Genomic DNA, 14126 nt, shown 5'->3' with positions numbered 1-14126 from the left:
TCCCGACTACACCCATAATTTAGTCTGTCCTAACTACTCTATAAAAATACAATAAAAATAGTTTTCGCGTTTTTGTAAATGAAGTTTGTCCTTAACATTAGCCCGTATAGCGGGGAGTAACTAGGAAGTCGAGCGGTAACTAAGGGACACCAGAGAAAAAGCGCTAGTCTATGTGAGGTGCTTTTTTTTTTTGTTCAAATAGCTCTTTTTATCTGATCATTCACCGTTTCAAGCTAAACAAGTCTTTTTCTGAGTATTTCTTTTTATATAATCCATACTGTATTCATGACTAATAAGTAACTGCTTTGTTTAAAAAATACTGATACCCGTTCCCCTTGTTAAGCTAAGTTCTTGTGATAGAGTGCCTGATTTCTTGTTGTTTAGGATCATTATGGCGTTGCCAACACTGTCGGCGTATGTTCCCAGACGGTCCCGTACTTGGGCCGGGCAGAAGGCTCGGCAGCGGGAGCAGCAAGCGCGGTGGAGGCAGCAGTGGGAGCTCCATGCCCAGTATTTCAAAGAGCAGAGCGTCCGCAGTGAGAAACAGGCGGCATGGAGCTCTCAAGAGTCCCACCAGCAGAGGTCAGATTCATCCATGATTCAGTGTTTTGTATGTAACTGTTTAATATGTTATTATTTGTGAAATGTAACCATTACAGTGCAAATACAGTGAATTCTAAAACTTTCTGTTGAGATGCTCCAGTGTACGAATATAGTTTTGCTTATGATATTAACTAAAGTAACTTTATTTGATTAATAGTGGCAATAAATGGCATATATATATATATATATATATATATATATATATATATATATATATATATATATATATATATATATATATATATATATATATATATATATATATATATATATATATATATATATTAGCATTGGATGAAATATATTTGAGATAGATAACAAGATTTCTGTAAGTAATAATAAATGTTACCATAAATTAGTTATTGGAATTGTTTGGGTTTTTTTGACAGCATGCTGGCATATCATAAACAGAGATTGGAGGAGGAACAGAGAGTATCTCTAGAGAAGCGCAGGGCTCGGCTCAGGGCTATGCTTGAAAAGGAACAAAGCCGTCTGGAGGCGGAGCTCTGTAAAGTTGCTCTTGACAGCAGCACTTTAGCTAGTCAATTGACACAAAAAACAGAAGAGCTACGCACAGCAAGAGAGGAGCGCAGAAGAAAGGTATTGACTCTTAAACTGACTTTAAAATCTTGTCTTTGTGTTAATTGGCCCGAGCCAGTAATGTAGTAACTGGCGAGGGCTATTGTTCTTCGTCGGTTTCTTCTTCTTCTTTTTTTTTTTCCTTGCGAACAATGGGGCGAGGGCCACCATTGCCGCGAGCAGCTTTATTCTGTGTTTTTTTTCTTAGGTTGCTGATGAGCTGCTGAAGGAGCACTGGAGGAAAAATAATCCTGACTTGAGAGAGGTAGTAATCGTTAAACAATTAGTGCTTCAGGGACACATTTCCAGATCTTTTACTCAAAATGTTGACTGTAGAAGTGATAAATGGCTTCTGGAGTCACACACACCAGGCGTGTGAAACTGATATTTTGTGACCTTTTACAGACTTCAGTTTGGACTTTGCATAAAATGTTTTGGTTAGTGCATTAAGACTTGCTTTGTTTGCCTGTGTTCTTCAGCTTGAGTCTACCTTACACAAAGATCATGTAATCAAACATTGGAAAGAGCAGATAACTGACAAGAGAGAGGTAAGAAAAATACAAGTTTTAAATGTAATCTTGCCCTTGTCTTGCAGCCAGTGGTCAATGTTTTATTTATACTGTCAACGGAAAATGGCTGGATGATTAAATATTGACTAGTTAATGATTTGACATATCAATATTTAATTCAATTACATACAAGATTAAGCACCTTTCTTAAACTAGTTCATTTAACAAATGTACAGCAAAAAGCTGCAGAGCAGGAGGAGAAGCGACGATTTGAAAATGAATTTGAGAGGGCACATAAAGAGGCACTGGAGCGGATCAAGCAAGAGGAGGAGCGGAAGAAGGCAGAGGAGCTGAAAAGAGCTGAAGAACTCCGTAAACAAATGGAGGAACTCAGACTGAGGGAAGAAGAGGTACAGTCATCAGTTTTTGTGAACTATCAATTGTGTGTGTGTTTTTTTTTATGAAATAGATTTAATTAAATCTATGGAATTTTAGGCAACACGTCTTAAGAGGGAGCAAGAGGCTTTAATAGCCCAGCAATGGGAACTTGAGAAGATAGAAGAAGAAAGGAGAGGAGCAGAGGAAAAAAAAAAGAAATCTGAGATGAGGTGAGAAATGTACTGTTTTGCAAGAACTGGGACTTAATCTAATTGTATATTTTTATGTGTATTATGTTTGTTATTACAGGCACTTTTTGATACGTCAGTATCGGGCTCAATTGAAAAGAAGAGCTCAGCAAGTGCAGGAGGAACTTGTGAGTGTTACTTTCCCTTTTCAGTCTTTAAAAGAATTTTGTCTCTGGTCCTAATAATGGAATAATTTTTAATAGTATTGATAAAGAGCTTTTCTAGACAGTCATAGATGCTGAAAGACAGTCAAAAGATGCCGCTACAACTGTGAATGTGCTAATTTTTTTCTAAACCAGGAGGCTGACCGTAGAATCCTGGCAGCTTTACTAGAGGGTGAGAAAGAAGACAAGAGACTTGAGACTGAACGAAGACAGCGAGCCATCGCTGATGCTGCCTGGATGAAGCAAGTTATTGAAGAGCAGCTCCAGCTGGAGCGAGAGAGGGAGGTGGAGTTGGACTACTTACATCGGTGAGCAGCAAGTTAAGTCTGTGACTATCAACTGCACAGTTAGAAGTGTAAGATATAATTTAATTTGTTGTAGGGAAGAAGCTCAACAGATGTGGGAAAAACAGGAAGCACAGTGGGAGACGGAGAGAATAGCCAGAGAACGACTCATGAAAGAGGTAAAAAATTTTAAAAATCACAAGTGAAAAGTAAAATGTTGAACATGCAGTATTATTTTGTCTTGACTTTTGTGCTTCCTTAAAAGGTACTTGCAGGCAGACAGCAACAACTTGAACTAAAAATGCATCAGAACCGTGAGGCTCAAGAAGAGTCCTTAAAGAGACGCGAGGAGCTGATCCAAGAATTAGAGATAGAAAAAGAGTTACAGCGTCAGGAAAAAGAACTACAGGAAGGTCTCAGAACAGCACGAAAGAAGGAAATAGATGCCCAGGTAAGAATGATACGCCTCATGTTGCAATGCAAGTAAGTAATTAGTCTTTTCTTTGTCAGTAAACAAAACTTATGGTATTACCACTGTTTTAGGTTGAGCAGAAGCGTCAGGAGCAGTGGGAGGAGCAGTTGCAAATGGAACAGTTGAAAGAGAAAGAACAAGAGGCCCGCCGGCTTCAAGATGAGCAGATAAGGCTGGAGGTGCACAGGATGGCCCAGAGAGGCTATGAGGAGAGGGTGAGCCAAGATTTGAGCTCTTTTACTTACATTGGCTTACTAGGGTTGCCAGCATAGACTGTATCTTCTTCTCTGTACAGTCTATAGTTCCCAGGGATCTAATAAATGTTTCTCTGCCTCCAGATACGCAGCAGACCCCGAACAGTATGGACCTGAGAAATGATTATCACAATTAAAAGAATGTTTACTTTCTATTAATAATTAGGTTTAATATCTATTTAATTCACTTTGTGGCCATACTTGCTAGATGCCATACATTTTTGTATTTTAATGTGTATAAAAGAAAGCAGTTTCATGTATTTTTGAACATATATTTGCAATTTACCATTTGGTATCAAACATTCAATAAACATTTTGTATAATGTGCATAAACATAAATGATAATAGATATGATTAAATCAAGTTTATTAAGAAAATATTTCACAGCTGCCTCCCATACATTGCTACACATTTGTAGCATAGGGAAGGGCATTAATTTGAAATGTCAGAGAACATGTGGTATAACCTTTAACACTTGTATTAACCCATTTGTTGCACATAAAAAAACACAATACTGAACACACATAGTTAGTAGCTTTTGTTTTGTATGTTAGCCCCAGCACTGGCACAGATTAATATAGTCCAGAGTTTCATGAAAACACATCAATATAAACATTTTACGGTTCACTGTTGATTGAACTTGTACTGAAGAACAAACACACAATACAAGAAACACTCAATACATGAACTATAAACAAAATTAAAGTATGTGGGGGACCAGCCTTGCGTTTTTTCATCCAACACTGAAGCAAAGAACTACAGGTACATAAAATCACAACAATGAGACTTGGCCCATTCTGTTTAGATGGGTAAATATACAGTAGTTGAAGCTTGCACAGTGCAATAAATAAAGGGAAGCTCTTAAATACATGAGTGTTAACTTACTATTTTGTCGCAGTAATGTTCACTCATTTATGGCTTTAAGTATTCATTGATGCTTTGGGATGATCCATATGCATATGGATACATGTAGTATTAAACCACAAAAGACAAATTTATGATACATTATCAGGTGTTGACACAATTTACATAATTCATATTTCCTAGGCCTGCTAGCTATCTCCAGTATATTGTCTAAATTACAGGACTGTAGATGTGCAATATATACTATTTTTTTCTCTTGAGCACATATTAATTATTGACATATCTAATATACATTTGTAAGCTTTTACTCAAAATAAATAAAAACATGCATATATCACAAATACAATTTTCAAAAATAAACTAAACACTACAAAAATAAGAAGTGCTGTTAGTTGGTGTTCTCCTTTGTGGTAACGGTCACTAGCTGCTTGGCTGCTTTGGCTATGTCATAAGCACACTGTATGACCTGCTGTGTGACCAGCTGCATATCCGGAGCTTGGCCTCCGTCTGAAGGCACCACCTTCTTACATTCAGCCTGGAGTCGACAGGCGCTGGACGTCAACAAGCGCAAAGAGCCTCTCACGGTCTCCGAACTAGGTTTCTACAAGTGAATAGAAATACAATAATGTATAATACAGTTGATGAGATCTACACTTTCAAAAATATCATCAAATACCTTTGGGAAAAGGGCAGCCATTTCTGTTACAGCCACATAAATTCTTTCTGAGCAGGGGATGAAACTGTAGAGACAGAGATTAACAAACAGCAAATGTTAGAGTTATCTACATTATTTACCACTCATTATGGAAAGTCTATTCAAGCTGATAGAGAGAGAAAAGGCAACTGAACTACTCCATGCAAGTTTCACATAAACATTGCAATATACAATGGCATCAAAGTTGATTTGATATTCATCATAGCTTTGAAGATAATAAATTGTAACACATGCTGTAGTGTGAACAAATGCGTAGATTATTTCAATACTCCTGACTCTTGAATTGCAGGTTATATATTATAGTTTTTGTTAATCACACCAAACCAAATAGTTGAAACCACACGCAACAAAGCGTTGTTTTTGAAGAAAGAGCATAGCATAGAGTGAGAGGAAGTAGACTGTGCCTGGTAGGCAGGGACAGAGGCCAGAATACCAGGAGGTGGGGTCAGGGGAGCGAAGGCTGAGTAGCTGTAGAGAGGAGGTGGGCTTTTCAGCCCAAGGAACCAAACTGCTGAAACATCCCAAACTATGCCTAAGGCGACGCGTGCCCTCACGCTCAACAGCCCTGCTCATATAGGTGATGGAGACATGGAGACCACAGTACAAACACAGAGGCAAAAGAAGTAGAGAAAAAGAATGAATCAAAAAGGAATCAAATGAACCAAAATGAAAGCTTCTAGAAGAAAATAACTGCATAAACAAGACAAAAGACAGTGGTGGAGGTGAAGGATCTGAACAATTCATTCAAACCTCTCATGTTTGCCATCTTGGGCCGCTCGCAGCAGCTCCTGGATGTTCTTGGTTATCTGCTCCGTTTTGCGGATGACATCTTCAGTGCTGGGAAGTGTGGGGTCTGTTTCCATCTCTACATCATCAAACTCTGGGATCGAGTTGCCCTCTGCCGGCCAGCCACTGCTGCGTAACCTTCCTCTCCTGCAAAGGCTGTCACAACCATAGACCAAAATCTGCTTTTGTTTTTCAGACAAATGTATCCAGTGTAGAATAATTTAATGGAATAACATTACCTCAGGTCATCCATCTCTGAGTCATTAAATGCATTATCATAATCACTTTCAGGCATGCTCATCTGCTTATCCAACTTTGAAGCCTGGAAGAGCAAAGGAACAGTATTGTATCACAAAGGAGTGTATGCAGGGGTTGACCACAACCATGATTTAAAAAGGAAGCAGTGCAGCAGCTGAAAAGAGCAGACATTAATTTCTATTTTAGTAAAATAGGATATTAAATAAGCTGTGAGTTCTGTGTCTGTTGCAAATGTAACCTCTCTCGAATATAACTAATCCAAACTCAAATAGATGGACAGACATGGACAAAGAACAAAACCTTTTGAATTATGACAGATTGATGGAAGTAATTTTCAGGAAACAAACGGTGAATACGAAATTGTCAAATTAATAAAATACTTAAAGTAAAATAACTGCTGGTTTATGTCCAATAAATTTCGCTTGATTACTTTTGAGATGGAGTGAATAATAAGCATGCTGTTTAAAGCTTTCTAAGCAAAGACAGAAGAATAATCAGTGTAATTCATGAGTGCTGAGTGGTCAAACAGGAGACTGTGCTGATTAGCAGTGCAGTAGAGAGATTGCTCAAACATGCAGCTGTGCAGTTTAACATTAGCTAAAAGACTTCTGTCTTTTGCTGCAACAGGCAGTACTTGACCTTCACAACACTGTCTTCTTTAAACCAAGACAAGGTGGATGGAAATGAGGGCAGAGATGAGGAGGTAACACCAAAAGCACCCCTTTCCGTCTGAGGACAGGGTTAAAATCAAATGTGATAGTTGCAAAACAATGTATAAAATTTATAAATGCCCCTAAACTCTGTGGAACTTAACAACAGTCATATGTATATCCAAATTAAGTGCTAGGACTTTACATTATTCCTTAAATACAACATAAAACTGCAGTGTTCTACATAGTATGCTATATTTCAGTACCAACAGTCTATATGGTAGATTAAATTGCAAGCTTATATCCCTAAATGCATAGTTTTGTTGTAGCAGCACAAAAAGGAGACCATGGTGCTCCTTAGCTGGAAATGTAACTCAGCCTATAATGAACAAAGTCTACTTTACTTCATAAACAATGTACTACTGAAACACATCACTTGTACGAAGATTTTAATGTTTCTTAAAAAGAAATTAAAAACAGTACAAAGTGTTTATAAATTAACAAAAAATACACTGTGATAACTAATGAATGAATGTATTTGTATTTGTCTGTCAACTAATGAATGAACGTATTTGTATTTGATAAAATGTTATTCGGATGAAAGAACAGAGGAGAGGGTTTGGGAATGGAAAAGACAGAGGGAGAGGTCCAGAGCAGAAATAGTGGACACAGGAGCAGGTCTTACTTACATAAGGTGTAAAGGGTTGCAAGGTAAGGAGGGGCTCCTCGGGATAGGGCATTTCCCCTTTAGGGACATAGGGCTTCAGGCCTGAGCCAGTCTCATACATAGACATGGGCCGGCTGGCTCGTGAAGACTGCCTCCGCTTGTGGGCGGAGGGGCTGGAGGGGTCAGGGTGCTCTGAGCTGCTGGGACTCTGATACTGACTGGGACTGGCCTGCCGCCTTAGAGAGGAGTTCTCAGTTTGCAGAGATTGAAGCTGGAAGAAATGCCATATACTAAGAAAAGCAAGAGTTTCTACATGTCATTTTAGAGGGAAAACCTGGATTAGAATTTTTACTTTACTACTAGACCACTTGTTGTCAATGTTATACAAGGGGCTGTTGCTAAAATTATCTGAGTAGGACCAAAGAAATACATATAAAAAGCTAATTACTGATACTGCATGTACTTTCTACTGGGCAATTTGATTTTCATTTACAAGGCTAAGCAAATGGTGAGCAAGCAAGATTGGCAAATGAGCAGCTTAGATCATAGAAAAAGCTATAGACAGATACTTGAGATCAATCAAACAGATTTACCCAAGATCATCAAGAAAAGTTTGGAAAGCTACATAGATGGGGTTTATGGAAATAAAACAGGAGTGGGTGGGTTGTGGCTGTCAATATAATGTATGTGACTGTGTTAAGTGCAGTAGAAATTATTTTAAAAAAAATTCATTTAAAAAATATTATAAACACTGGGGAGAACTACAACATAAAACAAGCATGCGAAACTAGAAATGTTCACAAAATTGTGCTATTTTACAAAACATGTGACAGACTTGAAAATAAACCATGCAGACACTTCAAATTAGTCCACCTCCTCTACATTAAACATTCTTCATGCTTGGGTAAAAAAAAAAAAACATATATATATATATATATATATATATATATATATATATATATATATACACACACAGACATTATAGTGGTGAAAAAACAGAGAGTACAATAAAACTTGAAAATGTGGACATGCTGTTGGACATATTAATAAAAGTGAACAGGCATACACATGTTGATATTTGTGATTAGATGTAGATAGACACACAACCAGCCAGTCTGTCCCATAGGTTAGTAATCACAATATTGGAGATACCTTTTTCTGCATCAATCTCAACTCGTCACTCAGGTTACTGTTGGCTTTCATTAGCTGCTGAATCTTTGCCTCAGAAGCAGTGAGAGCATTTTTCACATCCATATATTCTTGCATAGTAATTGGGCCATCTGAGAGGTCTGAATCCAGGCTCTAGAGAATAACAATAGTGTGAATAAATTATCACAACACAGTCCTACATATTTCAGTTTTACCTTTGTTCTGTCTTCTTTACTGGCGAGCATATCTTGATCAGTGTCTTCATCAGAAGCCACACTGTCATAGTCAGGTTGATCATTATCTGGACTATCACCAAAGTTCTTTACAGATAGATTTTTGAAAATGAGATCTAAATGATCTAGAATAAGAAATAATGCAACACAGTTAACCAATGATTCACAACAATACAAAACAGATGTTGTAAATGAAATAATTTTGACCTTGGGGACTGACTCCTGAATTTCCTTGCTGTCTACGTTTAGCATCACTTAATATATCAATGACAAGAGTTGCAAATTCATGTGCATTAAATCTTGCAAGCTTCTGACGTCCCTGTTATAAACAACAGAATTGTTCAATAAATATGATAGACCCAAAATAATTAATTGAATAAATGAATAAACTGCACCTGATTTCTAGTGGAGGAATATTCGGGATTGACTGGAAGAAAAGGCACCACAGTTGTCTCAGACACAAGGGTGCTATGATTCTGTGTAGCCAGCCACACTGAAAACGTCAAACAGAATAGTTATTAAAAAATAGTACACTGAGATTTCCTTGAAAGTATAGAATCAAATAAAACAGAATAGAATTTTATTTTTCTATCCCAGGATAGAACAGAATTTTCTCTTCAAACAACATCCACAACTCCTAGAGAACACAATAGACCAACAATATAAAATCAGAGGTTCAGAACAGCGCTACTTAGTTCTATTTAGGACAGTTATTGCAGTGGAAATGAAGCACTTCCTGTAGATGTTTCTTTGGGCCAGTGTATTCAAAAAGTTACCTGCATCTGTCTCTCTCCGGTCAACCTCGTCATACACATCCATCGCAAGCTCCTCAAATAAATGATTACTGAGCTGTAAAAACAGTACAGTCAATCTTTGATATGTTTGATAACTATTTTAACTCCTAAATAAAGTGAAAAGTGAAATATAAAGTTATTACTCACAGACTGTAGCTTTTTCTTTGCAGATTTGGCCAGTTCTGATAAATCCAAACTGCTACAAACAAAATAACTTGATTAGGACATAGCCTCAGTAAATGATAGCAAGCTCAATGCACAACTGATTATACTCACACATTTCTTATCCATTCATTATAAGAGAGCAATGCAAAAGCACACATAAAGTATTTAAGTTTCTGTCTTATGAATTTACTGATGCAAAATGATAATAAAATGTTGGGTAATATCATGTAAACAATATATAGGAATTCATGAGGACTAAAACATTTTATTTAAATCCTTTTTATTATCACAAAAAATATGGTAATACATAAAAAACAATTATAAAACAACAAAAACAAATATACATGTTTGCAATACAACAATTAACAATATTACTTATTTTCCTGTTTAAATAAATATACACTCACCTGTCAGCTAAATGGGGTATGATGAAATGCTGTCCATTCCTGTGATCTAAAATAAATAAAAGAATATTGAATATTGAAGAATGAGGGCAAACCAAATCCTCTAAGAACTGTACAGCCCACTCTTTAATATTGTACAAGTTTTAATCATAACAACAATAAAGTATGTGTATTTGAAATTATATGATATGATATGATATAGAGCTAAAATACCTGGTTTTCTCCCACAAAGGTAAAATGCCAGTCGATCTGTAAGTTCAAACTGGATCTCAACCAGTCTGTCTGCCAAGTCATTATAGCCAGCTTCTCTAAACATATATACAGTAAGTTAAACTGATCAGTTTATATAACAAAACAAATTAAAATAAAGGATATCTTCATTTGAGTTACCTTGCATAGTCAATTGGAGTCTTGCCATTACTATCAGGTGCCCCTGGATCTGCCCCATAAACTGTCAGTAGTTCAGCTTGTAATACTTGTCCAGCCTTTGCAGCCACATGCAGAGGTGTGCTTCCTTTTTCCTGTTTAAATCAATGTACATATAAATAGGGAAATAGCAATGCTAGATAATTTTAAGTCAAACAGAAAATGAGGTTCAATCTTACCGGATGAAAGAAATTAGCTTGAGCTCCCAATGTTAGTAATCTCAAGCATGTCTCAAGGTTTCCTGTTCGCACACTTGAGTGAAGTTGCTAAACTCAAAGTAGTAAAAGTTAGACAAGTTACACTATTTTACGGGAAAAAAACAGTACTTATTATACCCACTTTACTTAAATCTTTTGCTGTGTTGCTGTCATCCTCTCGACATGGCATACGATGGACAAAAGCCAGCATTTGGTATTTAGCTTTTATAAATTCAGATTTGTTTGGGCTGTGTGAACCAAAAAGAGGAAATAACAACATTGTTAATATATAGAAAAAAAATAAAGCAAGTATGTTAAAAGTTCATCTGTCCACTCTTAGTACTCACTGCAGCTTGTCCTGAGGATTGGCCTTGCGTTTTCCACTCATCACAGATGTTGGGTCTAAAAGTGAGTGCTCCCAAATAGAATTTGCACCATTGCTGTATAGAGTCTGCACCATCTACATTAATTCAAGCACAAGGCAAAATAATTTACAGTAGTTAAAACAATGTAGATTTAAAACAACTGAGAAGAATGCAGTCAGACACAAACAGAACAGTCCTCCATCTGCTATGACATGTCACTTTTATCAGCTGGTCTTACTGGATATACTCGTGTCCTTCTGTTTCAATTATTTCTAAGTTTTCCCAGTCCATGAAAGAAGTCTACAGTTTACAGTGATCAGGTATGGCTGATTTTAGGCTTGTGTCCTCTCTCCTTTTCTGTCCTGGTTAATCGTGTAGTAGTTAGTTGTTTTTTTTGCATTCCTTCTGAATTCAATAGACAAGGACAATTCCATGGACAGCTATTCGCCAAAAAACTATCAAAAGATAAGAAGACATGTGCTGCTTGATATTTGAGTGGACTAGGCTATAGCACATATGTCAGGCTCTGAGCAGGCCTCAACATTGTGAGACCAATTCCCGGATCAGAAGATTTGCCAAATGTCCTCCCAGATTTTAGCTGCACCTGTCCAGGCACCAGCAAGAGACCTGTCCCTGTGTGTTTAAAATGACTGAAATTTTATGAGACAAAATGAATAGAACTACTCAGTAATAGCCTCTAAGTGTAACCAAATATCTTCAGATTCCTGATGATCACTGATTAAACCAAAACCAGAGTACACCCATAAAGACTTTAATGAGAAATTAATGAGTGCCAATATAAAGCAACCATATAAAGTAATTCATTATTTTGTGTTATTACCTGTAGCTGAGCAGAAGGCCATGGTGTGTGTGTTAAATGGCGGACTTGGGAGCTGTGTCTTCCTAGGCTTCGATGCACGCTGCAGCACTCATCACATATCAAAACGCCCCTATTCACAGAGGCCCAGTGTGGGTCTGGACAAATAAAATAAGAGTGCATGTATGTTTGATTAATGCTGTATTGTTCTACAATTGAGGCATAAGTGCTCAGTAAAATTTTGTTTTCACCTAGTCCTTGCCCACAGCTCTGTGTCAATACAATAATTTGAAAAATTAAAACACCAGGTCATATGCAATGTTAAAAATGTTGCATAGTAATATGGAAGCACCTTAACTTAAAATCCACTGCTTGCGACAGTGAAATGCCACAATGAAGAGGTGGGGGCCAGCAGCAAAAAATCTGTTCTGCAGTTTTGAACCGGAAGTTAAGGGACCCATTTCTTTTACAGTGTTCTAGGTCAATATCACAGTTTTTAATTAACAAAACGTAAAATTGGGATTTAAATTATAGTCACTAAATATCAGAAATAATACATAATATCTTGTCTAAAATAGTGTGTTAAGAAATAGAGTACCTTCCTCTTTAAAAGAGGAAAGAGTCGCATCCTATATTTGAAGAATCATTATGAGGATACACTTATTACTAAATAAATATTAGGCTTTTTTACAAACATCAATAACATTGTCAAGTCGCCATCTTTAAAAAACTTTCTACTAGTTTCTACTAAGTTTACTAGTTTGCTATTGGAGCAGCTGATGTGAGACAAAACTGCTGGTAGAGCATTTGATTATAATTTATAATTTGAAACGATAGAGTGGTGCAACCTTAGGCTCGGGTGTATGATTTAACTTAGGTTTTCAATTGCTGTAAGTGATCTGCTGTATAACAAAAGAAACATGTTGTGCACTGAAAGCATGTGTCTGCAGCATCCTGTTTTGCTTCCTGTGCTTGAAAAAGAAATCACAATATCCAAACAAACTTATAAAGCAGTAATAACTTCCTTTTTTTCTAATACATGTTTCAACATGTAAAGCCAGAACTTCTTTTAAACAAAGTACTCCTCCCTAAGATCACGACTTATTTTTCATTATAGATTATAAAGGTGTATCTTTCACAGGCATGTTGAAATCAAAACTCTTAGAACAAGTTCTCTTATTTCCTCAAAATTTCATTAGACAAAAAAGGGCACCAATAATAATCTGCTTACCTGGCACACTGCAGTCTGCACAGACCTCGGTGTTTCGCAGGCGATTAGACATCCTTTACTGAAATAAAATCTTATAAAATCCACTTTGAGCCCAGAAATATCTCATTGACCAACTTGCGAACGAATGACAAAATCAGCTATAACCAAAATAACGCCCAGCTACATTTTACTGTTGCTAAATTAGCCTATCGTTTGAATTAGCAGATGAACAGAACCCACAAAATCCTTTCCCGCCGACATCAAGGTTATGATGCTTGCCGTTACATTAGTAGATTTTAAATTAAGGTCTTGACAATGTAACTAGCCATATATAGTAGTTTAGTCTTCTCAGACTAGTACTACATCGAAATATGGCAGTGGTCAATGCACAAGCAGCTGCTGTAACCAAGTACTGATGCCCTGAGTTTACCCTCAAAGGGCCTGTTGTTTTACTCAGAGCAAACATAATTATTTCAACGTACTGTTATAAAAAAAAAAGTGCATTTTCTCCCTACCTATTAAGTCTAATTTCAGAACCAATGACATAAGGTTTTGTGTACGCAAAATGATCAATGATGAAATAATTGTAGACCCCTTAAGACTTTACCGAGGGCGAATTTACATGGAGACTATGCGATATAAACAAAGCTAGAGGAACTCTCACTGTGTATTTTCTCCTTTTGAATACATTTATATATATATATATATATATATATATATATATATATATATATATATATATATATATATATATATATATATATATATATATATATATATATATATATATATATATATATACAATATATATAAACAATGACATGTGTGACATGGGCAAATTATAACACAATAGGAAATATAGCCATTTTACTTTCACAAAGCTAAATTCACTCAAATTCACCCCAGATTTAACAACTTCTTAATAATATAATAAT

At 36.4% G+C, this 14126-nt stretch overlaps 2 protein-coding genes across 8 annotated transcripts; one reads left to right on the top strand and one right to left on the bottom strand.

Annotated features, from left to right (window-relative positions):
• The first annotated feature begins 110 nt into the window (after nt 1-110).
• Nucleotides 111-3830, top strand: tchp (trichoplein, keratin filament binding). 2 transcript variants are annotated; one of them, XM_020920958.2, is made up of 13 exons: nt 111-172; nt 385-582; nt 993-1203; nt 1391-1447; nt 1662-1730; nt 1928-2101; nt 2187-2299; nt 2379-2445; nt 2617-2789; nt 2863-2944; nt 3031-3216; nt 3309-3452; nt 3576-3830. In XM_020920958.2, coding segments are annotated over exons 1-13 (1509 nt in total). In that variant the 5' UTR covers nt 111-170; the 3' UTR covers nt 3609-3830. The 2 variants fall into 2 exon arrangements, with proteins under 2 accessions (XP_020776617.1, XP_055017293.1); XM_055161318.1 differs by having other exon boundaries at nt 137-177.
• Nucleotides 3831-3840: 10 nt separating this feature from the next.
• Nucleotides 3841-13595, bottom strand: git2a (G protein-coupled receptor kinase interacting ArfGAP 2a). Of its 6 annotated transcripts, XM_055161317.1 has the most exons (21): nt 13213-13595; nt 12006-12139; nt 11147-11259; nt 10942-11047; nt 10782-10868; nt 10567-10697; nt 10390-10484; nt 10180-10225; nt 9755-9806; nt 9590-9662; nt 9209-9306; nt 9021-9132; nt 8796-8938; nt 8584-8733; nt 7454-7702; nt 6754-6843; nt 6096-6178; nt 5821-6012; nt 5504-5635; nt 5032-5095; nt 3841-4956 (listed from the first exon to the last, which is right to left on the bottom strand). In XM_055161317.1, the coding sequence occupies exons 1-21, from the start codon at nt 13262-13264 to the stop codon at nt 4744-4746; spliced, it is 2415 nt and encodes an 804-aa protein (XP_055017292.1). In that variant the 5' UTR covers nt 13265-13595; the 3' UTR covers nt 3841-4743. The 6 variants fall into 6 exon arrangements, with proteins under 6 accessions (XP_055017292.1, XP_020776546.1, XP_055017289.1 ...); XM_020920887.2 differs by lacking the exon at nt 5504-5635 and having other exon boundaries at nt 13213-13594; XM_055161314.1 differs by lacking the exon at nt 5504-5635 and having other exon boundaries at nt 9755-9803; nt 13213-13594.
• Between the last annotated feature and the right edge of the window lie 531 nt (nt 13596-14126).

This window comes from Boleophthalmus pectinirostris, unplaced genomic scaffold (genome assembly GCF_026225935.1).
Source record: "Boleophthalmus pectinirostris isolate CB_2022bp ecotype Guang Dong unplaced genomic scaffold, ASM2622593v1 HiC_scaffold_4, whole genome shotgun sequence".
Lineage (NCBI taxonomy): Eukaryota > Metazoa > Chordata > Actinopteri > Gobiiformes > Gobiidae > Boleophthalmus > Boleophthalmus pectinirostris.
This window is presented reverse-complemented; position numbering and strand designations above follow the sequence as displayed.